This window comes from Pezoporus flaviventris, unplaced genomic scaffold (assembly GCF_033815535.1).
Source record: "Pezoporus flaviventris isolate CSIRO_AGI_PZ_B2104156 unplaced genomic scaffold, CSIRO_AGI_Pfla_v1 ptg000001l, whole genome shotgun sequence".
In the NCBI taxonomy this organism is placed as follows: Eukaryota; Metazoa; Chordata; class Aves; order Psittaciformes; family Psittacidae; genus Pezoporus; species Pezoporus flaviventris.
In genome coordinates, this window is record NW_026892549.1 from 8,797,210 (window position 1) to 8,822,161 (window position 24,952).

The 24,952-nt window shown below is 40.9% G+C and overlaps 1 protein-coding gene and 1 long non-coding RNA gene across 2 annotated transcripts in view; one reads left to right on the top strand and one right to left on the bottom strand.

Annotated features, from left to right (window-relative positions):
* Nucleotides 1-4,848, bottom strand: part of DPP10 (dipeptidyl peptidase like 10) — a 563,373-nt gene extending 558,525 nt beyond the window's left edge. The window contains exon 1 of the mRNA XM_061479197.1: nucleotides 4,771-4,848. Coding sequence (XP_061335181.1) covers nucleotides 4,771-4,830 — 60 coding nt within the window. The 5' untranslated portion in view covers nucleotides 4,831-4,848. The remainder of the gene's footprint in view (nucleotides 1-4,770) is intronic.
* The window catches only part of LOC133283121 (uncharacterized), a 172,703-nt gene that overhangs the window by 1,778 nt on the left and 145,973 nt on the right, over nucleotides 1-24,952 (top strand). The window lies entirely within an intron of this gene.

Sequence of the window (24,952 nt, forward strand, 5' to 3'; positions counted from 1 at the left end):
TCAGCACTTACAAAAATAAAAATATTTACTTTGTTCTGTGTGTTTTGAAATGGCCACCTCCGGAGGTGTGACAGCGATCTGCCCTCCCCATCGCCAATCTGCTTCTAGCCTCCACTGCCACATCCACACTGCACTTCCCCAGAGCTGTGGTTCCTCACCTGTCAATATTAACAAGTTTCTACATGGCACAGCAGTACTCTAATCACAGAATCAGATCATAGAAACATAGGATGCTTTGGTTTGGAAGCAACCCTAAAGATCCTCTAGTTCCAACACCCCTGCCACAGGCAGGGCCATTTCCACTAGACCAAGTTGCTCAAAGCCCATCCAACCTGGACTTGAACACTTCCAGGGATGGGACAGCCACAACTTGTCTGGGTAACCTGTACCAGTGCCTCACCACCCTCACAGTAAAGAATTTCTTCCTAGTATCAAATCTAAGTCTACCCTCCTTCAGTTTTAAGCTATCCCTCCTTGTCCTATCACTACTTGCCCTTGTAGAAAGTCCTCTCCAGATTTCCTGTAGGCCCCCTTTAGGTCTGCTATAGGTCTCCCCGGAGCCTTCTCTTCTCCAAGCTGAACAAACCCAACTCTCTCAGCCTGTCTCCACAAGAGGGGTGCTCCAGCCCTCTAAGCATCTTGGTGGCCCTCCACTGGATTAACTTCAACAGTTCCATCCTTAGCTGGGGGCCTCAGGGCTGGATGCAGTACTCCAGGGGGGGTCTCATGAGAGTGGAGTAGAGGGGGAGAATCACTGCTTTTGATGCAGCCCAGGGTCATCTAACCATCTAATGCCTTAAACAAAATACTACACAAACCCACTAATTTTAAATGCATCACTTTTTCTTGAGTGTTTTGCATTATTATGATGCTGTAAACTGTCTTCCTACCAATGTCACAGCCATGTAATATTTGTGCCCTTTGTTACGTATTATCCTGGATAATTCATAATTGAACACTCACTGGGATTATCTGTTAGTGACTTGCTTTTGATGTAGTAGATTTCAGAAATGCTGTTCTCATTTTAAGGGATTTCCTAAACAGCTGGTAGATTTGGCTGATTCTCATACCTGCACAAAGCTTGCTCTATGCACACCCTGTGGGCATTTAAAGATCTTTGTACCTGAAGTTTCAACCTAAAAAGTATTACTGAGCAGTCTTTATGAACAGGAACAGCTACACAGTATGTCTCTACCTGTAGGAGGAGGTGCATGTGTAGCAGTTTCCAGTAGCAGGCAGATGCTTCCTGCTAAGGTGCAGGTTTGGTGTAAAAATCTTAGTTGCTGTAAACGCATATATAATCCCACAGGTAACACAACAAACCCCATTTATATATGTGCTCCTCAACCTAATTGCAAATAGAAAGTATTAGCAAACCACTCTTCATTAATTAGTGAGTGTTAAAACACAACCATAATAAACCTGAAGTGTAAAAATTCCTGGTATTATCCCCAGATACTGATGAAACTTCCTGCAGAAATTTTGCTAAGGACATATCTGCTCTTGCCTTTTATAGTTTACAGTCTAAAAGCTAATGAATAAATACAACTGAAAGGAAGGCAGCGAAGAAGGAAGAGTAAACAGGTATAACACACATATTATATTACACAGTAATTTGTGCTTCTGAAACGCCAATTAGTAACTCTTTCCATGATGCAGCTCACAGTCAGATCAGTATTAGGTTGATAACAGCAAAGAGTCATGATCTGGTAGAGAACGTTTTATTATTAAAGACTGTAATGAATATCGAAAGCCACAGAAATATTAGCTTAACACCTCTTTAAGTGCAAACTGTAGCTCTGACTGTTTTAAGAGCACAGTGTAAGGATTTATCTTCTGTGGTCCCCATAATTTCAGTACAAATGTTTGGTTTGAAAGAATTTATAATGGCAGACCCTAACCAGCCAAGAGAATAATTCTTTTCTATTTCTGGGGCTTGATTTTTTATTTTTGTTTTCCTCTTAACAGGGCAAACAGTGTTTCACAAGACTTTGTCCTCTGTCAGGGAAAAAAATAATAAAAAATTTAAAAAATCATTTGGCCATCAGTGCAACATGAAAGTGCACAACAAGAAAGTGATTCGTCTGGAAGAGGTAATTGACTTGCCATGTTGACAAAATGAGCCAAGAGTGTGAAGAATAAAACCAGGTTCATTGCCCTGGAGAAGCTCCTGGAGTCAAGGCTGTAATGATACAGAAATAAGGCAGGGGTTTAGCATTCCCAGCTAGACCCTAAAAGTTTTTGTTACAGATCTCAGAGTGAAATATTATTATTCATACTAGTGTCAGCAAGGTGGTGAGATCTGCAACCGTTTCAGAAGAGCTGTAAAAAGGCTTACAGGTAAAAGGCAGCTCTATTAGGAGACTTTGCATGTTATCCAAGGAGTTTGGTATCTTTGAGCATTTTTTCCTTGCCTTACATTAGATTTCCTCTGTCAACTTCTTTCTCCATAACCAAAACTACTCGGATGCAGTACACTCAGTCCTCAGTGCTCCTGGATGTAGAGTTGTACCCTTCCCTCAAGATAGGGAAGGGATGTCCTCAAGTCTGGGCACCAGCCCTCCTGCCATCCCAGGCTGGTTCGGAGCAGGAATTGTCACAGATAAAGTTTGCATGATTCAGTTTACCAGTGGCTTGTTCTACTTTTTGTTATGTGGATTTGACAGTTTATGCTACATTCCAGAGCAGTGAGTAGCCGATCCAATAAACACTGAGAAGTAACATTACATTGATTTAACACACAGGAGCTGAGATGCCATAGGCTCGTGTGCTGGAGAGAAACAAAAAGAGAGAAAAGCAGTTTTATAGATCTCATTCCAGTAGGTATGAAGTTTTCCTGTAACCTTTCTTCTTAAATCTTCATAATTGCTAGAACTAACACTGTTTCTTCGCAAGTTACGATTACTATGTAATTTATATTTGTCTGGTCACTAATGATGTATTTTTTAAGTAATTTCCAATACAAAGCCCTCATTACCATAGGGCACTTACTGCTTGCCTATGGTCACAAATCTTTCTCATGGCGTATCCATTTGCCTAGCATGGAAGTACTTGAAACTATTTATAAAGCACATTTTACACCTGACACATTGAATTAAGAGCAGGAAAATGAGAGAGTTTTCTAATGGCAGCAGTATTCCTATGTTGGTTGTAAAATGGACTTGTGTCTAGAAGGCTCTGATTCATGTTTTCTCTTTTTGAAGACTATTGACTTGTCTGGGTCTTTTCTTTTTCTTTTTTTTTTTCCTTTAATGGCATATTGATATTGGTTGTTGTTTTGGCTTAGAAATCCAGTCAAACGAGTTTAATAAATGTTGCTGTCAGTGAAAAATTAGCATTGGCTGTTCCAGTGTAAGATGGAAATACTTCCCAAAGCAAATACCATGCTGCTCTCGGTTCTCTGGTACTTCCAGAGATAGACCTAGAGAGGATGAAATTATTTAAAGCAATTTAATATTATATATGCTGACTCTTTGAAGTGGGACAGGACAATTGTAATTCATCACTTCCCCTGACTTGCCCATTTTAACGTGAACTAACCAGACATTTATGGTGTGATTACAGTTATGCATTACACAACAGGTCATTAGAGCCACAGGTCAATTCCCACCTTTCCCCAGCCTTACAGACATTCTGCATTACTGATTATACACTGCAAAGTGTTATGCAGCCTACATAAACCCAACAGTGCCATTAGAAGATTTATACCTCTAATCCCCTCCTGTCTCAGCTCTAAGTCACAATTTTCATTCCCAGCACTAACTAGATAAAGCCCAAATGACAAATTGCTAACACTACATGCAGGTCAGCTGCTCCTTCTGAGAAGACAAACTCCAAAGCCTCCAACTCTGCCTGCAAACGCAGCGAACCCCTAGCAGCTCTCCTCGCCTCACACGAACCTGCACGCTACCTCATACCGGGTGATCCTGAGTCAGCAACAGCAAAGTGAACTTTTCAGGCTCTCACATCATTCAGTGAAACAAAATAGCTAGTGTAAAATTTCTTGATGCTATTTTTTCAAAACTAAGAATCAATAATCAAATACTGTCTCTGATTGCATTATTTCATGGAAAAAAAAAAAAAAAACCAAACGAAAACAACACTTATCTGTACAGAGATACTCCCTACTGAATATAAATCTGTTTAGGGATTTCATTCTATCGCTGTAGAAAGCAGTAACTCGGCTAGAAAGTAATTTTAGATCAATGTAAAGGCAGGATCGCGTCAGAAGCTGGGGAGGAAGGCAAGCAAGGAGAAAGCCCACTGTTGCCCTGGGGTCTTCCCCCACCATCATTCTCACTGACCAGTCACTACCCACACCCATCTCACTCGTGAGGATAGAACTACCAGGAAACACTCTGCCTCCTATCTTCCTGGATCGTTCCCACCAGGCGACGGCAAAATCAAGACTAACAAGTAGACTTTATGTTAAATTCGTCAACCACAGCCTTTAACCATACCCTTACTACAGAGTAATGATGAGGGAGACAACAACAGCTCCATGCCTAGCAGCCACCTCCTCCACCGCAAACTTTCGGAAGGGGCCGGCGAAGGGGTGGCACAGCCGGGAGCCCGGAGACCCGCCACACGCGGGGAAACCGGCGGGCGAAGCGGCTAGCAGCAGCCGCCGCCCGCCCCGTGCACTGCCCGGCGCTTTGCCCGCGCCCAGCACGGCTCCTTTCGCTACCCCGGTGGGTGAGAGGGCGCAGAGGCGGCCGCGCGAGCCCCGGATCAGCTGTCGCCCACCCCGTTCTCGGGCGCCAGCCCTACCTTGACGGCTCGGGAGGACTGGCACTGGACGTGGTGGGACACCGTTGCCGTTTGGTTCATGTTGCCGCCGCGGCGGGCTCCGGCTATCCGGGCGCCTCCGAGCTGGCTTGGGGGGTCCGGCTCCGGCTGCGGCTCCGGCTGCTCCGCACCCAGGGGCGCCGCGACAGCTCCGCCCGCCCGCTCCGCCCGGCACCGCCCCGTGCCGCCCGCCGGGATCGGGGTTGAGCGGGAGCCGGGTCGCCCTGGCCCCGGAGCTGTGCAGCAGAGCTTGAGGGGATCAGACTCTCTGAGAAAGCCAAACTCCGCAATGCTCTTAGCTGAAATTAACAGGATTGCAGCAGAAAGTTTAGGCAGGATGTTTCTTTATTCTTATTCCCCGGCATTTTTTTGCCTCCTTTCTTCCCCTATTCCCGTCTGCCTCCCATTCGTTAGGTTCTAAAACGACCGCAGCCCTCTGCGGTATAGACACACAGGCATTGTTCTGTAACACAGGTAAGAGACGCAAGCATGAGCCTTGTATCCATTGACAGTGCACAGGGGATATCTGAAATCTCTGGGGTTTAACTACTGCAAGAGCTCCAGGTTTCCCCATAGATCAAAAGAAACGCATCTCTGATTGAGACTTTCACCCAAATAACTTTTTGTGGGTTTGCTTGAGGTAGTCTGAAAAACCATCCCCCCGAAACTCATGAGCAGGACTTGCCAGAAACATGCAAAACACTCTTTCCACAGGTTCAGCCCAGAGCTGATACCAAAGCCAGAGGATTTGGGGATGGAAGCTGGTAAGCTCTCTGAGCAGATTGTGACACCTCAGGCTGATAATGAGCAAGCAATATTTTGTATATACATAACATTCCTAAATTATCTCTTACTGTAGAGAAACCTCTCAGCAAAACAAGACACAGGGTGCCAAACAGCAAGGTGTTCCTGGGGCATCTTTGGGGGTATGTGGGACTGCAGCTGAAGCAGGTAAAGTCAGTTCAGGAGGAAGCAAAGAAGAAAAAGGACAAACTAGAGCCAGAAGCCATGGCACATATATCCCAAAGAAACTGCTGATTTGGAGGCTCTCACTGTGTGAGACTCCAGCTTCAGGCATCTCTGGAGCATCTGTTCTTTCAAGAGAGAGGTTGTTGAGCACTATTTGATACTGTATCAAAGCTTACACTCCCCGCACAGGAAGCTATGGCTCAAAAATAAAATGGTTTTTAAAAATTCAGGCCTGAGGTTGAGCTCATTCTTTTTTTTTTTTTTTTTTTTTTGATAGTTTGAAGAAACTGCACAAAGTGTGTGTCTAAAAGGTAGGGATGCAAGAAAACAGTTTAGCTAAAAACTTAAATCTGTGCTGAGAGCAGTGTGAAGAAGCGTCAGGCAGGCACTCACCTCCTCCAAGGACCTGCCCAGAGGCTCCTGCATTCAGGCCTGAAGGTGCAAGCTGAAGGCCCATCTCACTCTGCAGCACAGGGACAGACAAAGGGAGAAGGCTGAGAGCTTGCTGTGCTCACAGCTCAGAGCCTATTCCAGGAGGACTACAGGGACCTTGAGCTGTGCTTGTAAATCTGGTTGTGACTTCAGATGTCTGCCTGAGGTCTTTTAAGTGGGGTTCATTTTCAGAAGATTCTAAGTTACTGGAAGCAAATCTGCTTCAAATCATCTCAAATCTGATATCTTCAAGGTCAAAATTCATTTTGCCCTTCTCAACTAAGACTCAGAGGCAGGTACTACTGCAAACAGCTGGCAAAAGAGATTGAGCTGTTGAGGAAAAGGCTGGTCTTCTGCTTGGTCTGCAGAAAGCTGCCAAGAAAGCCCTGTATGGGAAAAGGCCCTGGGTACAAACATCCCCTTCAGAAAGGGGGAAGCACTCAGACGGTGCTTATTCCACTGAAAAATGTCATTTCTGATAGAAGCCAAACACGGAGGAAAGGCACAGCAAGAGGGTCCCTCCCAGCCCAGACATGGTACCTCTGGGCATCACAAGTGCGGCATCTAGCCTGGCCTTTAGCCTGCAGGGCTTGCTTGCATTAGCCTCCTTCACCTTATTGGATTTATTGGATTTTGAGCAATAAAAAACACATTTAGCAAGCATATCAGGGTCTCAGCAGTGCTCTTTCACCCCTCTCCCTTGTATGCAGGCAGGAGTGAAACTTAATGGATGCAGATGAGAAAAAAACTCAGAGAAAATTGAGACTTACAATCTGACTTGAAGGTTCTCTGGTTGGTATTGAGGAGGAGGGAACAAGTAAATGGCTGTTTGGGAAAAGGGCTAAGAGTCTCATTTTCACCATCATGTCTTGTGCTCAGATGTTTATTCTGAAAAGAAAATGATGGCTTTGAGTTATTGGCAGCAGGAACTAAAGCAAGCAGAGGCAACCTGAAAGATTCAAAGACATCCTTCTTCTTCTTTTTCATCTTAAAATACATTTGTGTCTACCAATCTCAGGTAGGAACTGCTTTAAGGCAAAAGAATGAACTTGGAATATTTTTAGTTGGACTTTCTGTGGATTTTTATAAGCTCCTATGAGGACTTTGCATAAAGTTTTGATGCTTGATTTTACACTTCACAGTAGCTGACCTTCCATGCAAGTTCCAAAAATGGATTTAAGCTAACACAAGAATCTCTTTCTTGTAATAAAGAAGCAGCAGCTTTGGTTACAAAGCTTTCAAAGACAGAAGATTGATAATTTGCTGTCATTGTTTTTAAATGAACTTCTACAAATTTTAATGTGTCTATTCCTAGAAAGTAAAAATTTTGCTGATTAACCTCTCATTCTCACAAGGTGGAATCTAATTAGAGTGTGAACCTGACAAGGGTGATCAGGAATTGTAATGACTCTGTAAGTAAGTGCATAGTTTGTCATTATAAAATATCTCAGAAACAAGTTATATCAATAGAGTGGGATTCCACAACATGCCAACTAAAATCCTCCAGAGCAGAACTCTGTTACTCACTTCTCTGGTAATGTCATTCACTGCCATCCCTCTGGTTCCTTGATGCAACCATTAATCCTGTGTCATGTGTAACCTTCTGTGGGAACTGGCTGCTTAGCAAAATGCAGCTCACCCTGGATGTTGATTGCTAATGTGAGTATCCACATTAGACCTGCAAGGAGGTTTTCAAAATTTTCAGTGCCTTCAGGGTGCAATTAAATAACTGAGTGGTTATCAAAATATGCTGGAGATTATTAAAGCTGTGATCAGAAGTCTCTGTTACACATTTCAATAGAGCAGGTTGTACCTGCTGGTGTTACAGCAGCCCCTCAGTGTACTGAATGAGCCTCCTTCCTGAAATATTTAAAATTAGTAAGAAATCAACATGATCAGCCAGGAAAACTGATTAAGTGGAAAGTTTAAGTGAAAAGAAAATCACTATTTCTGGTTGAAAAACTCTGCCTGCCCCACTGTCCAAATGCAGTGAGTGGCTGTAAGCAGCTGGAACTGCTGCTGGAGGCAGCTTTTTCCAAAGGTTCCTGATCACTATTCAGGTCCTGCTGTAACCTGCTGTTAGTAACACCCAATGTAGTTCCCCGGCCACACATTTTCATGCCTCTTGCTTGCTCACTTGCTTTCCAAGCTTTATGTTCTTTAAAAAATTCCCCGCAACCCACAATCCTTTCTTCATTTTTTTGAGTCACGTTTCATTAATTACATTGCATAATCACTATATCAAGAAATAAGAAATTAGAGTGTGAATTGGTAGTTATATATATACTTCATGACAACATGCTTTTCTATAGCTGTTTGCTTTCATTTCTATTTTATGCAAGTTCATAAATTTCACTCTTACTGGTGTTCCACATGCCCAGGGTCTAATTCTGCGCTCACATATGTTGTCAGCTATTTGACAAGAGAGAACTCAATTTCTAATTCACACCAGTTCATAATCAGATTACCGACTTCTGTGTTTATGGATGAAGAAGTTTTAATACTGCAAGGGAGGCTGACTTGGGATTGCTGCTAGGCTGCCAGCTTCCTTAGAATTATTAACTGCAAGGAGCTGCACTGCATGCCAGTGCAGGGCTTACATGAAACAAAGACAGGGCATAGCCTCCCTCCAGTCAGCTGTGCAAAAATCCTCTATTTCTTTCCTCTTACCCCAACCAGTTTTCAATGGAAAAGCCAGCAGCTATCATACACTGCTGGTCGTGGACAGCAAGTTCACATGCACCTCAAGGAATCTTAGGAAAAGCCGTTCCTAAGATGGCAGTGGAGCTGTATGCACACACATGGACATACATGCACAATCCCATGTGCCCTGCAGCTGACAAAGTGAATGTGAAGGAGAATTCCCCCAAGAAAAGCATAACTTCTGATAGATTCAATAAATCAGAAGGATGCCAGCCTTCAGTCTGGCTGCAGTGCCATGAACTGCTGCTGCTGTTAACCCACAAGTCAATGTTTGGTTACTGGAATGAGGGATTCCTCAGAGTGGACAGTTCTCTCATAGTGAGAGCACTGCATTATCTCTGCAAGGTGTTGTCTTACTCACTGTATGTATTTCCACTCCTTCTACTACCCACAAACTCCCTCACTGCCTACTGTCTTCAGGTTTTGAAGGGGTGTTTTCTAAACCAGTGTTTAGGTAATTGATATTTTGAACCAAACCAAGGAGAATTCACACCATTGGTGAAAGACATGCTTAAAACTTAAAATATTCAGTCCAGTATATGAATTGATGAAGTCCAGTATATGGAACTGATGAAGAAACAAATATAGATTTTCCTCATTTGTACAAGCCAGTATCTGCAGAAATATACAAATATGTTTGTTATGATTACTTTCTGATCATATTCTCCACATTCATTTTAAGAAAATGTTTAGATTAAATATTTGTACCTCTTTTTATAAAAAAAGGTGTACTAAAATATGCTGGTATATGCACAATGATTCCTTCAATTAATTTTCTGTTAAAGTGAAGGTGAATAGTAGTACATTACAGCAAGAAGAAAAAAAAACTATAATAATGAATTATTCTGACTAGATTTTGCCTGCAAAAATGGGATGCCATGAAAACAGGATCAGTGATGTCTACATATCATTGACTCAATATGGGAAGTATGTTGTGAGAAATGATGGAAGTGAAAAACAGCCTGCATGCAACTGCCTTGTTACCAGGGAAGACAAGCAAATGGCTTTTGATATGAAAATCTGTAAGCAGAGAGAAAATGGTTTGTGTCTGAACAAACTGAACGTCACCTGCAGAAACCTGCACAGACAGTAGATGACTTTACAAGTGGCACTTAGTAGTGCCCCTCTTAGCAGGTGTCTCCAGGCTGCTGAATGAATTCTGATGAATCATAAGCAGTGGCAGAAGCTAAAACTATCTTTAGGATCCCTTCAGTCTATTTTGTGTATGCCTGTTACCAGACTCAAACAAGGAATGAGAAAAGAACAAACTTTGGTCCTTTTTGTCTTCAAATGAGGCTTCAAAGTAATAGCCAATACTATTTAAGAAAACAAAACAAAGCAGAAAAAATATTTCTGGCTACAAAACTATATTAATTTGCTTTAGCACACTAGTATCCAAAACTCACAGGTGTTTCCTTTTGATTCCCTAGTTAATATTGTGGCCATTCTGTAAGTGCCAGAGACCAAAGCCATGCTATGTGAATGTACCAGTTACGCAGCATTTAGAAATGCACAAAAATGTAGGAAATAATAGAAAAAAATACAAATACTTATACTTTACATATGAGGAACTTCAGGAAAGAAGAACAAATTCTTTCTCTTCAATCTCACCCAAAGTCCATAGTGGATCCCAGGAGCGCTATGCTCCACCTGACTGCATTCATTTAGCCTTCTGTCTGCAGAAGCTACTGCATTATAAAAAGAAAGAGATGAACCTGACTGATCTGAGAAGTAGTTTTAATTACATGCATAACTATTACTCACACTGCTAACAGGATTCAATATTTCTACCATGTGAGAGCTATGGGATGAGTAATGTTTTTGCACACATGAAGACTTAGAGGAGCACAGCTATCTCCCCACATATAAGGGTAGCCGTGTTCCCAGTCTTATTCCTCAACACTCTGAAACTGCCACAAAATACTGCAGACATGCCAAAAGTAGTTTGAAGTTTCTTTCTGTATAAGTTTATGTTTCTTTGAGCCTTAAAATCTTGCTTGCCGTGGAAGATGCTGAACCCCATGCAGAACACTTGGGCTGCAGAATCAGCAGAGCCCTGTCCAGTGCTGATCCTCCAGGAATATTCTTGCACACTGAAGATGAACCTGAACGTTGCATTTCTAGTTTGAGACCATATCCAAAATCCACAGTCCAGAGGGGCTTTACTGAAGGCTCAAGATCAGAGCACAGGCTTGAATTAGATGTCTAGCAAGACCAAAGGTATTTTTTATTCAATATACATAGCAAGACACCCAGAAGCAACCTCCCTTTTTTAAAGATCTGACCTCATCTAATAGCTAAACTTCTGAAACATTATAAAAATTCCCACAATAAGAGTCAGCCCAGCTTTCCAAGTATTTATGTACCTAATAGGTAGCTCTGCAAGCTTGTCAAGGCTTTGCCAAGCTTACTACAACAGAACTTGTTGTGACCAATTTCATTGTCCCCTCAACATGAAGTTACTCCACATCACCTTCTGCATCTGGGTTATCTGTACTAGACATCACATGCAAGCAAAGTTGGCAGTAAAGCCGGACTGAAGACAAAAAAAAAAAAAAAAAAAAAAAGGAAATTGCTCATATTTGAAGGGTTTAAAGTTTGAATTAATAGTTTCTAGCTATGGAAACTGAAGTAGGGGAGTAGGGGGTTTATGTTAGATCTCAAAGGCTGAAGGAAAGAAAGATGCTTTCCAGATTATGCAAACAGAAAAGCTCAATGACAACAGCAAAAAAAAGAGAAAGCAAACTGGGTACTCTGACGGTTTTCCTTCACCTATCTGGATTAATACAAACCTAAGCAAAATTTTAGAGGCATTGCTAGCACCTCTGGGTGTAAGAAGAAAAAAAAAGCTGTAGAAGAATAATACTGAAACCCTAATTATTCCCAACATTACAATTCAGTGTTACTGAATAACAGACCAAAACTCTCCCTTACTTCACTCAGTGTAAATCTAATAGCACATAACATAACTGGGTTTTTACAAATGCAAGATAATTCACAATCAAATGAGTACTTTCTCTAAAACACTGCACAGTGGTTTGTTCAAGAAGCAACAAGCAATTGCTGCCATCAGAAGTGAAAGATGCTTTTTCTACTCCTCAAGCCAATCCAAAGAAACGTATTCCTGTCTCCCCACTTTAAAGGTGATTTTACAAGGCTTCTGGGATGCTGAAGAAGGATCTAACTCATTGCCACATATATAAAACAGCAGATGAGTAATTAATCTTTTGGGTTATTCTTTCCTTATGCTATTAATTTATTGGCTGGGCATAGTTTGTGTACATGTTTCTTTGTCATGGCAAAAGCCATTATTTTAATTAGCAAAATGAAAGATGGGGTAGCAAACAATCCTGTTAGAAGGACTGCACCTCAGATTTCCAAGCTGGCTATTAGAAGAACACTACTTTGTCTCCCTACTTCTGGGGCAAGAGAAAGCAACCTGAGAATAGCAGCAGCCTCATGCAGGCTGCTAGCTGTTGTTTTGCCTTAGTTGCTATCCAAGAGTGAGCCTACCTGGTAAACTAAGCACCAGTAATGAAAGAAGCAATAAACCTCACGTCAGTAACAACGGGCTATGAAGATAATGCAGTCCAGGACCAAACTTGGCCATGCTATGCACTTGCCTGCTATTGCTTACAGCCATAAATGCTGTTCTTTAGCATGTTCCTGGGAGACAGTCCTCTTCTTCCATGTGTAACTTCTTTCAGTCTCTTCAGATTTCTGATGTCTTTTCAATAACATCTGAAATCCCCCTTATCTCTCTCTTTTCAGTCACAAGTGTGTCAGTCACAAGCCCACGCTACTCAGCCAACATGATTGCTGCTGCACTTCAGCTGACAAGCTGTGAAAGTTTTGCCTGCCCAAAATCATTGTGAACATTTTTACTTCCCTTTGTTAGAATTATGAGATGTTTGCATCTCATTGCCACATACCGATGTACCTTCATACATATACATCAGTGAGTTTTAGTGACATCAAGCATCACATCCAACTAGTTTGGAAATACTACCTCGTTAATAAGACTCAGTGTTACTGCCAGCTGCTCATTCCAATATAACTTAAACATGCATAGAAATAATTTCTTTATACTTTATCATCCTTTTTATATTCTGGTTATAAAAAAAAGTAGAACACTGTGGCAAAAAAACAGTCTGGATAATCCACTTCTGTATTTTGCAATGAACAAAGACTGTTTCAATGGAAATTACCTTCAATGTTGCAATGCTTAAATTAACCAAGGAAGAAGATGTGGGATTAGAAATGTTTCTTTGTTTTTTTGCTGGGCTGTGAGCCTTTTAGTAAATCCTGGATAGCTCTTGAAGACCTGTGGGACTCAAAGTGTTGGGAGGAATCAAGAACAACTGAGGCTCATGTGCAGTTACATGTTCTCCAGCAATTGTGCAATCTTCTAACAACTAACTCCAGAAATTATGTTATCCTGCTCTCATCTTAGGTAAAATACTACAATTTATGCCTATTTGGATTCTGATGGCCTCAAACACAGGCTTCACTGACACCTGCAGTACCTGTAGGCAAGCGCTGCGCACTCCATTTACCTGTAACTTCTGAGACAAATGTAACATAGCCATCCTGCACACACAATAAAAGGACACTAGCTGCAAACACGTAATCCAGCCATTATTTTGATTACAGTATATTTTCCAAATAATTTTGAAAATATGTTTTTTATTAAAGTACATGATTTGTCAAAAGTGTTTCCAGCAGTTGTAGGAGAAAGAGCAGAGAAATTGGAGCTTGCCTAATCAAGTTTATAAACCTGCTATTTCAGTCTCAAAGATGAATTACACTGCAGAAGCACATTCACTAAATGTTCATGCTCTCCTTCTTGCCCTCCTACTTACGTTGAAAGAGTGGAATAGAAAAACATAAATCAAAGTCTTAGAACATATTTCTTTTCCAATTCCAAAGCAGCCATATCTTTATACTGGAATCATAATCCCCCATAATACAAACAAAAAGCATGGCCCAGTAATCACCACTTCAAAATAATTACAGGCAACACAGTAATTTACACTTATTTAAGGCCTTTCACCCCAAGGATCCCAAAGCAATTTATACACAATATAGATGTGGTTGATAGAAAAAGAATAATGCCAAGGAACTACTTGGAAACTGAGGGATTCTCTGAAATATGCAGATCTCTGCAGTCCAAAAATTTACCTATCCATTGTCCTGCTAGCAATTTGAACAAATCTATCACAACCTTCTGTCCCAAATTGAGGTATAGTTCTGACCCTTTCTTCAGTTTCAGTTGATGATTTTGAGAAATTAAGAAAGAATTTAATAATACAACACTGCCCATCAGATTTACCCAGGTTCAGGAGGTGCTCATCTGAAGCACTACCAGGATTAACTCATCCTTCTGGGGAGAAAAAGGGTCTCAATTTCTATGCTTACTTCCCGTTTTCTTTATAAAATATATTTCTGATCCATGCAGACTCTGAGTAAACACTGGCCTACAGGCAGAGCTTTACTTCTTCTGTTCTAGCTCTGAGATATTATTTCCTACCAGCTGCTCAGCAAATTAAAACAGACAGTCAATGGGTGCTTGCTGGGCTCCCAATAGTCAATAGCACCACACCATGGAGGTACACATCGGTCTTTAAACATAGCTGTGATATAGTTGCTAGTTCCCTAATCTCAAACCACATACCTGGAGCGCTGCGTGAAAGGAAGCACAGGGAACTGACTGGATATGTATTGCTAAAAATTAACTGGTAATCCACTTACATCAATTTTCACATAGGAAAGGGCTAATGGCTCTTTCTATATTATAAAACAAAGATTTTGTATTGGTTTTCCTCAGTTTTCAAAGTGTGAACACACAAACTTTGAAAGCTTTAGCTGTGCACTTTGTAGGATCCCCAAAGGGCAAATTTGGGGAAAACAAAATTTCTTTTGTAGCGTGAGTTATAGATGCCAGTAGCAGCAAAGCTCCCAGGCAGTCTTCAGATCCAAAGAGATCACTGCAAACCCCAGCATTTTAGGGGAAGCTATGTATTATTATCCCATTTTAGAACTGGGAAATTGTATCAAAACGCTGTAATGCCACAGGACACTTCAGTCTCAAGGGTAGGAAACTTACTCTTTTCCCTTATTCAGTCTGCTGTAACATATTTCTATACCAGAATATGTACATAAGCCTGTCAGGGTTATACAGGACTTTTAATGGCTTGAATGAGAATAGCACATACAACAGGACTGCAGCATCAGATCTGCATGGCTAATGCATCTGCAGTCAATCTGATCAGAGAAAAGGACTGGCCCCATTCCTTGTTAGCAGGGGTGTTACTGGCTTAGGAAGGAGGAAAAGCTAACTGGTGTGTGTATGTTTTCTTTTGTCATTTTTAATAAAATAACTTTTGGGGAAATCTCACCATTTTTGCTACCCACATGACACCACGTTTCTGTTTCACTCCTGCATGGCAGCTACAGCATCTCTCAGCAGGGAAATAGAAGTTTTCTACAGAAGTACAGAAAGAGAAGTGATTGGGAGGGAATTTTTTTGCTCTTCCTCACTATCCCTGATTCACTGACATCTGATCTGCTGAAGACACTCAAGACAAGTGAATTATTCAAGCAGTTTTCATAATGGGATGCTGGAGATGGTTGATTGCATCGCCTTACAACATATTTCTTTCCCTTATTACTTTTCTAGGTGGCAAAGAGGCAACAAAATTAATCTTTCTTTAATTAGAGTCCTTAGAAATTGCGAATACTCAGTGCTGGCTGTTAAGAAACAAATGCGAAATAAAAAAAAGGTGAATAAATAGAAGGCCTCATAATGAGAGTGTTTCAGGCTAAACTCTGAAACTAAACCAGCAAATATATGGGGTTTATTTATTTTTCAATCTTCATACTGCTTCAGTTTGTGGTACACATCTTCAAGAGGAGAAAAGCAATTTAGTAGAAAAGCTACCCATAGAAGCTATGCCAATTTATACCACCTGGGAATCTCACCATGTGCTAATCTGTTTCATTCATCCCCATTTCTTGACATATAACTGCCAAGGGACTAGCCTGGATCTGGAAATGTATTACCCAAGTGTTACCAGTAATGCTGTCTCTCTCTCTCCCATTCTCTCCAGACCATCTAAGCCAGAACAATCTTCAAAACTGGATTTGTGAAAGTGAGTGGAGGCAAGGTCAAACAAAAAAAAATTGGCCTGAAGAAGTAAGGCTCTGTTGTTGCCTTTGCTGCCAGCAGGAGTTAATTCCATAGTTCATTTTTACCTTCTGTGTTCATATATTTATGAAAATGATTTATAGCATGAGCTTGTAACTGCAAGGGAGTGTATTAGATGACCCTAGTGGTCCCATGAATCTTCATCTGTGGTTTCACTGCTCTCACGGAGCACAGCTGTTGTGAGAAGTTGGTCTGGAAACAGCAAGAATTTTGATTATCAGTGTAATAGGTCTTGCACTGACTTTGGAGTTCAGTAAAGAATCATTGCAGACACCTGATAACAGGGAGTACATATTTGCTGTTTCCTATGTTTCTAATTATAGTACACTAGACTGGAAAGACATTCTGGGATATTCAGTCCAGTCCCTGGCTACTGAGGTGACCAAGTAATAAAATCTATTTTATAAACTGATGGATTGCTTTGTCCTGTCAAAAGATATTTCATGTCCTGTAGTTTTATTTCTAGTTACAGAAACTTTCCGTCAGTGCCAGGCATACTCTTGATGGAAGTGTCTTTTGCAGTCTCAGGGTATTAAAGCATTAGGAAGGAAGGAGGAAAGAGAGAGCCCTTAAGGGGTATCCTTAAGCTCAGACACAACTTCACTATATTAGGTTTTCTTAAGAAAAAATATTCTTTAAAAGGAGCTGAATTCTTCAAAATTTAGAAGCACCATTTTCTCCTTGCCTCATTTCAGAACTATGCAAGTTCTTACCTCAGCTAAAAAGGGGAAAAAAAAAATGAATCATTCATATACAACTAATGCAGACCTGAGCCTTTCACATACTGATATAATTGCAGCCGCCTTTGCCTCAGTGGTTTTGTGCGTTTACTGCCCAGCACGAGGTGGTGCCTAGCAAATGGCACGGATGTAGACTCACTTAGGAAAACACATCTGTTCACCAGTGTGCTGTGCTCAGACTTGGAGGTTGTGCTGCTCTCCTGTCTGCTGGGATCTTCGAGAGACAGACTTTGTGTGCTTTCCATGCTCAGTCATAGCAGCCTGAGGCTGCTTACATCCAAAGACGTGAGGCTCCACAGCTCTAGAAAAGATGAAACATCTCAGTATAAAAAAATATGCATTGACACACAATCAATAAAGAATTAGAATTTAGGAATATATTAATTTACAGTGTACATGACTGTATGGAAAATAGGCCTTCTCAAATAAAATTCAAGTTGTCTTACCATTAAAGTACAAACTTGGCTGTAAAAGTTGCTGTGCTGATGGAATAAAATTCTGCTTCTTATTTTATTTTCTTCCAGAAAATGCTCTATCTGAAAAGAGCAGTATGAGACTACACAACAAAGTTCATTCTAAACTGATTAAAATTATAGAACTGATAGATCTTAAAGCATAAATTTAAAAGTAAGTATCTGTCTTAGTTCAGCGCTGCTGCATTGCATTTAGAAGCAGATATAAGCGATCATTAATAAAATACGTAGTAACAATAAAAACTAGTGAGGTAGTCAATAATATTGGGAAGTGCTGGATTATGTGAATCAATTGGCAGAGTAATGCAGATTTTACAACTGCAAAATGTCAAGCATTAAAGTTTCTTAAATGATGGGAAATAGAATAGCTGGGGAGGCTGGCAGAGAAAGAGACTCATCATAGAAAAAACCCAATGAAATGTGACATCCACAACTGAGAAGGTATGAGAGGCCAACCCAAATATTTGGCTACATGGGAAGCAGAACCCAAAATGCCTAAGAGGGATGTTTTTCATATTTTTAAAGGAGCTATTGAAGAAGTGGAGAAGGGGAGGGGAAGAAAAGGAGGGTGAAGGCAGAATAGGGCAGGACAGGGTACGAGTCGTGTGATTGACACAGATATATTATCAGTACTGAATAACTCAGAGCTCACCTGGTATCACGTAGATTTATAACAAGGATATTAGAGGTTTTGCCACTGTCATGGCTCACACCATTCTCACATCAGATGAAGTGAAAGTTTTCACTACTCTCCTGGCTGCTGTTGGAAAAAAGACTTCTTCACCTCCAGCTTCTAAAAATGCTAATATCTTACCAATTTTACACTATTTCATAGAATTACAGAATCATAGAATAGTTAGGGTGAAAAGGACCTTAAGATCATCTAGTTCCAACCCCACTGGCATGGGTAAGGACACCTCACACTAAACCATGTCACCCAAGGCTCTGTCTAACCTGGCCTTGAACACCACCAGGGATGGAGCATTCAAAACCTCCCTGGGCAACCTATTCCAGTGCCTCACCAACCTTACAGTAAAGAACTTCTTCCTTATATCCAATCTAAACTTCCCCTATTTAAGTTTGAACCAATTACCCCTTGTCCTATCACTACAGTCCCTAATGAAGAGTCCCTCACTGGCATTCTTATAGGCCCCCTTCAGATACTGGAAGGCTGCTATGAGGTCTCCACACAGCCTTCTCTTCTCCAGGTGGAACAACCCCAACTTTCTCAACCTGTCTTCATACTCCAGTCCCCTGATCATCCTCGTGGCCCTCCTCTGGACTTGTTCCAACAGTTCCATGTCCTTTTTATGTTGAGGACACCAGAACTGCACACAATACTCCAGGTGAGGTCTCACGAGAGAAGAGTAGAGGGGCAGGATCACCTCCTTCAGCCTGCTGGTCACGCTCCTTTTGATGCAGCCCAGGATACGGTTGGCTTTCTGGGCTGCAAGCACACACTGAAGCCAGCTCATGTTCATTTTGTCATCAACCAGCACCCCCAAATCCTTCTCCATGGGACTGCTCTGAATCTCTTCTCTGCCCAACCTGTAGCTGTGCCTGGGATTGCTCCGACCCAGGTGTAGGACCTTGTACTTGGCATGGTTAAACCTCATGAGGTTGGCATCAGCCCACCTCACAAGTGTGTCAAGGTCTCTCTGGATGGCATTCCTTCCCTCCACGGTATCAACCAAACCACACAGCTTGGTGTCATCGGCAAACTTGCTGAGGGTACACTCAATCCCACTGTCCATGTCAGCAACAAAGCTGTTGAGCAATACCAGTCCCAACACTGATCCCTGAGGGACACCACTCTTTACTGATCTCCAGCTGGACATTGAGCCATTGACCGCAACTCTTTGTGTGTGGCCATCCAGCCAGTTCTTTATCCATGGAGTGGTCCATCCACCAGATTGATGTCTCTCCTATTTAGAGACAAGGATGTCGTGTGGGGCAGTGTTGAATGCTTTGCACAAGTCCAGGTAGATGACATCAGCTGCTCTACCCCTGTTGATCAGTTCTGTAGCCCCATCATAGAAGGCCACCAAATTGGTCAGGCAGGATTTCCCCTTAGTGAAGCCATGCTGGCTGTCACCAAGCACCTTGTTGTTTTTCATGTGCCTTACCATGCCTTCCAGGAGAATCTACTCCAAGATTTTGCCAGGCACAGAGGTGAGACTGACTGCTCTGTAATTCCCTGGGTCATCCATTTTCCCCTTCTTGAAAATGGGGGTTATATTTCCCTTTTTCCAGTCATCAGGAACTTCACCCGACTGCCATGATTTTTCAAATATGATGGCCAGTGGCTTAGCAACTTCATTTGTCAGCTCCTTCAGGACCTGCAGATGGATTTCATCAGGTCCCGTGGATTTGGTAGATATCTTGCTAGTTTATTGTAAAGCACTTCCCTGTTGTAATACTCTTTCATTCCGTGTTAACTTTGTATTTAGCTTTACACAATTAATTAGGGAAGTGTTCAAAGACAGATTTTAAACCACTTAATTAATATAAGGAATGAGCATTTAATGGCTATTCCTCTCAGACTATTTAATTTCATAAGAGAATTTCCAAGAAAAAAAGAAGCAAGAAAAAATAATTTAGCTTATAACAAATTGCAACAGAAATGTCTGAGGTGAATATCTGTATCTGTTTAGCATTTGACTGTATAAGAGCATTCCTATCATAGCTCAGGGTGTTGCACATTTTTGATCATGGTGACACAACTCATTAGTTCCAAGGAACTTCCCAACTCAGTCAAACAAACTGGTATATCTATCACATCCTTGGTTGTCAAGGCTGCCATCCCACTTCCTGAAAACAAAATCCAGAAACAGAAAAAAGAATACAGATTTGTCATTTACTCCAGATTCTAGAAAAGTCTGGAAAAAAAAGTAATGAGCTCCTGAGGTTGGGGACTCCTTCTGAGCACAGGTGCCAGTGACTGGCACTCAGCTCGGCATTGCACTGGTCCAGGAGGTTGAAGGCACCCATCATGGTACTGCAGGAGAAAGGAGACCCTGTTCAGAAGGAAACAGGGCATACATGGCATCATGATGTCCCTGACTAGAAAAACTATTGAGTCCTCACCTTAACACCCAGCTGAGCTGGGTGATTTCATGCAGGACACACTTACTTGAACTGAATCTTTCTATTATGGAAAAAAAATCATGCAACAGCAGCAGCCCATCAGTTTTGTCTTGGAAGAGCTGTCACGCTAACATCTCCATCATCTAAAAGCAAAATACCTTCTTATGTCAGTAGAAGGTTAAATGCCAAATGATGGGAACATGCCCGTCTAAGTTACTGAAACATTTTTAGTTGTTTCGTTCCCTGAGGTATCTGCCACTAATAAGAAGAGCCAAAACTGAAGACAGGATAAGTTAGTAAACAGCACTGAAATACTTCTTATAAGTAAGATCTAAGAAAATATCAGAGCTGCTGTTACACTAAGCTTTGTAAAGACCATAAAAGAAACTGCCCCTCTTCTAAGACATTTCAAATTTCAGCTCTGCTTTTAAAACAAAATTACTCTGATACATAAAAAACACCAGGCTTTGGCTTGAGGAGAGATGCTGCTTTGTTGTTTTATTTTAAGAACTTGGAGTCTGATAAGATCTAAGTATAAGCATTCAAAAAAACATTAAATTTGAAAAAAGGCTTTGTTCATCAGTACTGGCAAGACTGATTTGTGTGAAGATGAAATGAGACTCCAATGTATATAGCACTTCAAAATAAATACCAGCAGGCAGCATTGCCATGATTTTGCCAGCCATCTCCATGATTCATCACCATATGATGGTTTAGCCACCTATATGTTTTTGCAAGGCATTTGGAATATAGGCTTGCTGATACTAAGCATAATGTTTTTTTTCCTTAAGCTATTGCTAATTAAGTCTACCACAGTAATTTAAATCAATGCAGTAAGTCTAATTGAATGAGGAACAGGATTTAGATGAACTTTAAGGTGCCTTCCAACCTATACCTTCTCCACTGAACAAGATCTCTTCTGCAGTTCATCTAGAAAGGTATTTACAACAAATACTGCTATTCCACATTAGACATTTTGGGTTTTGTTTGTTTTTTTTTTTTTTTTTTTTTTAAGAGATAACCTTTTGTCAAAAAGAAGGGGGAGGGGAGAAAATAATAAGGAAAGCTTTTTGACTTTCAGAGGGTAAATCTGAGCACAAAGCCTAAGAAACTCTAAAGAGTAAGGAATAAATACCACATTGGCCAAAAACCAGCAAGACTGGCTGGATAAGTGAGCTGAGAGGAGTAAACAACAAAATGTTCCTCAGCGAATCCCTGAACTCATTCCAATAAATTTTAGTCTGGCCAGCAGCAGTATCACTGCCAAAGGGGCAGGATGCCTCTGCATTTTCTGTTCCAGCCAGGATAGGGTTTAACCCTAAACATGTAAAACAATCATTTGAACTCTAAAATTTGTGTAACCACTTATGACTAGCTCCTCATTATATCAGAAGTTATAGTATATGCAACTATCTCTCTAGTTTGGGGTTTAAATTAATGTGAGTCATTCTCCTTCCATTCAAAACCTCATTTTCCACACGTACAGCACTTCCAACCAGCTTTGGAAGGGAAGTAACAAAGGGGCTAATTCCCCCCTGTTTTAATTTAACTGAAGAAAAAAGAGTTACAAAAAGAACAGATTTGAATCATTACAGGGTGTCTGAGCTCTCCTAAGGAAATCAGAAAGCAATGGCAAATCCATGGGTGCATAAAAAATTCAGTGTCTCTTACTGGATTTTAATGAGGCATTTTTGTTTTAACTAAGGAGAGGGCAGGGAAAGAGGAAAATATTTTTTGCCGCACCATACTAAACATATCATGGAACAAGACTTGCTCTCATCTCTGATCCCTATTATGCTCCTAAAATTGCTTACAAAATGAAGCATAATTGATGTGTTTGTCAAAATCCCCTTTCTCCAAACACCATAATAATTCCCTGCAGCTAAGTACCACGGGACTTCTGTCAGAAAAGAAAGTCTCGGAACCATCCAAAAGGCTAGCAGCTTTCTTGGCACTGCCATTCTGTTTCAACAAAATTATCTAATCTATATGCTAAATTATTCCCACATTTAGAGCTTCACCATCCTGTGCTGTCACTCCGGCACTGCCCCAGCACAGCTGGTTTTTGCTTTGGGACATTTTGTAAGGCACCAGGCAGGGATGTGAGGGATGGTGTGTTCAAATCATGGGTGTGCCTTCTGGATTTGACCCACCAGGTGCATATTGCAGCATCCTTTTACTGCATGGTTTACAAGCCTCAGATGGCTGCAGACAGAGCACTGTGATGCCTCCCATCAGCTGCACATGCCTCTAATTCTCTCCTAACCTGCACCATAAATATACTCCTTGGAACATAGATCAATTATTTAAATATTTCAGCTGACCTTTACATATGGACATCTTGTCAGCTTCCTATGACTGCAAGAATGATTTCTCTTCCTCCGAAGCCCAGGCCATATCTGATCATACAGGAGATGCCAATACTTAGCAAACAGTTGCTTTAAAGATGCTGTATAAACTCTGATTTTGCTTGGCAAACTATATAGTCAGATAAATAAATGAATTTTATTATGATGAACCTGAGAAAAAACTCTCTTCTATTTATGTCTGCTTTACTTACTTATATATTTTACTACATTCACTACATGTTCTAGACCAGCTTTAGAAGTATGAATTCCCATGAATAAGAAATTTAAAACTGGGTGTATTTTGGCTCCCTTTCTGTATTTCTGCTCCCATATTAGAAAAGCATAAGGATTTACAGTTAAGAATATGTGCATACACAAATATCAAATCTTGTTTCTTAGTTTCAACTTTAGAATTCACTTCCCAGACAAAATTTGAATGCTCCAAAATAAGCCATGAAAACTATCAAAGTGAATTGTGAACAAATATTTGAGAATGTCTGAGAAATTTGAGAGCAGGGATTTGCCGTACTGGTTTAGCTCCATATTTGATGGGAACGGTCTGAATTCATTGGAAGACTATTAAAATGCCTCCCTCTTCTGCATGAAAAATAGAAATTCTCTGAAAAATTACTTGAAATAGAATGCATTTGATTCCATCCCAAGAGATACTTCGTTTTGAGAAAAGCCAGATGCATAAATATTGTGATCTTTATAAACACAAGTCGTTAAAGCTGTGTATAATGTATAATTTAGAAGACACCTCCCTAAAAAAGATCACTGCTGAAAGACGACAGTTGAGCAGAGAGCTCACTATACACCTGGTCGCTTTCTGGTCCAGAATGGAGGGGAACCCCTAACAAATTGCTGTTGCAGCAAGGCAGTTGCTTTATGGGGAGCCCAGGAAGGCAGACTGCCAGCCAGCCAGAGGCCAGCACAGAGGCCAGCACAGAGGCAATTGCTGTCAAGAGCAGCAGCACCCACTGAATACCAACCTGTGCTAAAATAACTAGTAACAGACAGTTACTGGTGGTGCTGCCCCTTCCAAAAATTTCTACATAAAAATATTCCAGGTCTTGGATTAAAAGTTTTTATTTTCAATGTTTTATATTTCAGTTCTAGATTCGAACCAAAATAAACAGATTGCACACACTTCGCTCACACACAAAAATCTCAAAAAATTTCCTTCAATTAAGAAAAATAATTTACCAGTAAAAGACAATTCTGACCGAAAAAGTTTTCCCATCCCATCGTGGTTCATGCCTGGTAAAAATGAATTTTTAAAATCCTACAACACCTACAGGATGAAGCAAATTTCCCTCAGCCCTGTGCATTGCACATTGAGTTTGGTACCCGGGATGTGGACACCAGCTCTCTAGAAACTCAACCAGATTTGAGCAGCGCAACGTACAACACCGCTGTTACATTTGAAAACACAATGATCAGATGAACACGTTGAATGAATGACACTAACACATTACAAAGATGACAGAAGTAAAAATTGCAGGAGAAGCAAACATCTACGAATGCTATATTTAGATCTAGCCATGATTTGGAGTAGCTCAGCACACCTCTGTGAAATTATTTCTGTCAGCATTCTTAAAATATTACTGCTAACCCATGAAAATATTCCTTATTGATTTTGACAGGTATATGTATTTGAATCTTACCCAGAGATGATCTGTCAGTGACTGATGTGCTAAACTTTTCCAAGCCATTTTTTTCCTGTGGGGGAAGCTCTCTGCATGGCTCAATTCTCACTGTAGCTTGAAAGACTTCATATTGTCAAAGGTTTCTTTCCTAAGAAATATTCACAAATTTAATATCTAAAAAGGTAGCTAAGTAATCCGTGATTGACATTTATGCACACACATTCAAATGCAATATATTAACTCAGTGTTTATGGCTCTGCGTGCAATTAAGAGCACTGCAATTAAGTTCTGGCATAATACTACATTTCAAAAGGCCAACAAAAGGATGGATGTAAAATAAACCAGCAGAAACAAGTCCTTTATTATTGCATTTTCCCTTAGTGCCTGCATCCTTGAAGAAGGACTCACAAGCACTGGAAATGGGCTGAGCCTGTGAGATGTTCAGGAATTAGGTACTTAATCACAGTCATGCTGGGGACATTCAGACTCAAAATTCAGTACCAAAACTTCAGTAATGAAAAGTAAGCATGAATCATTTACCCTGTTATCAAATATT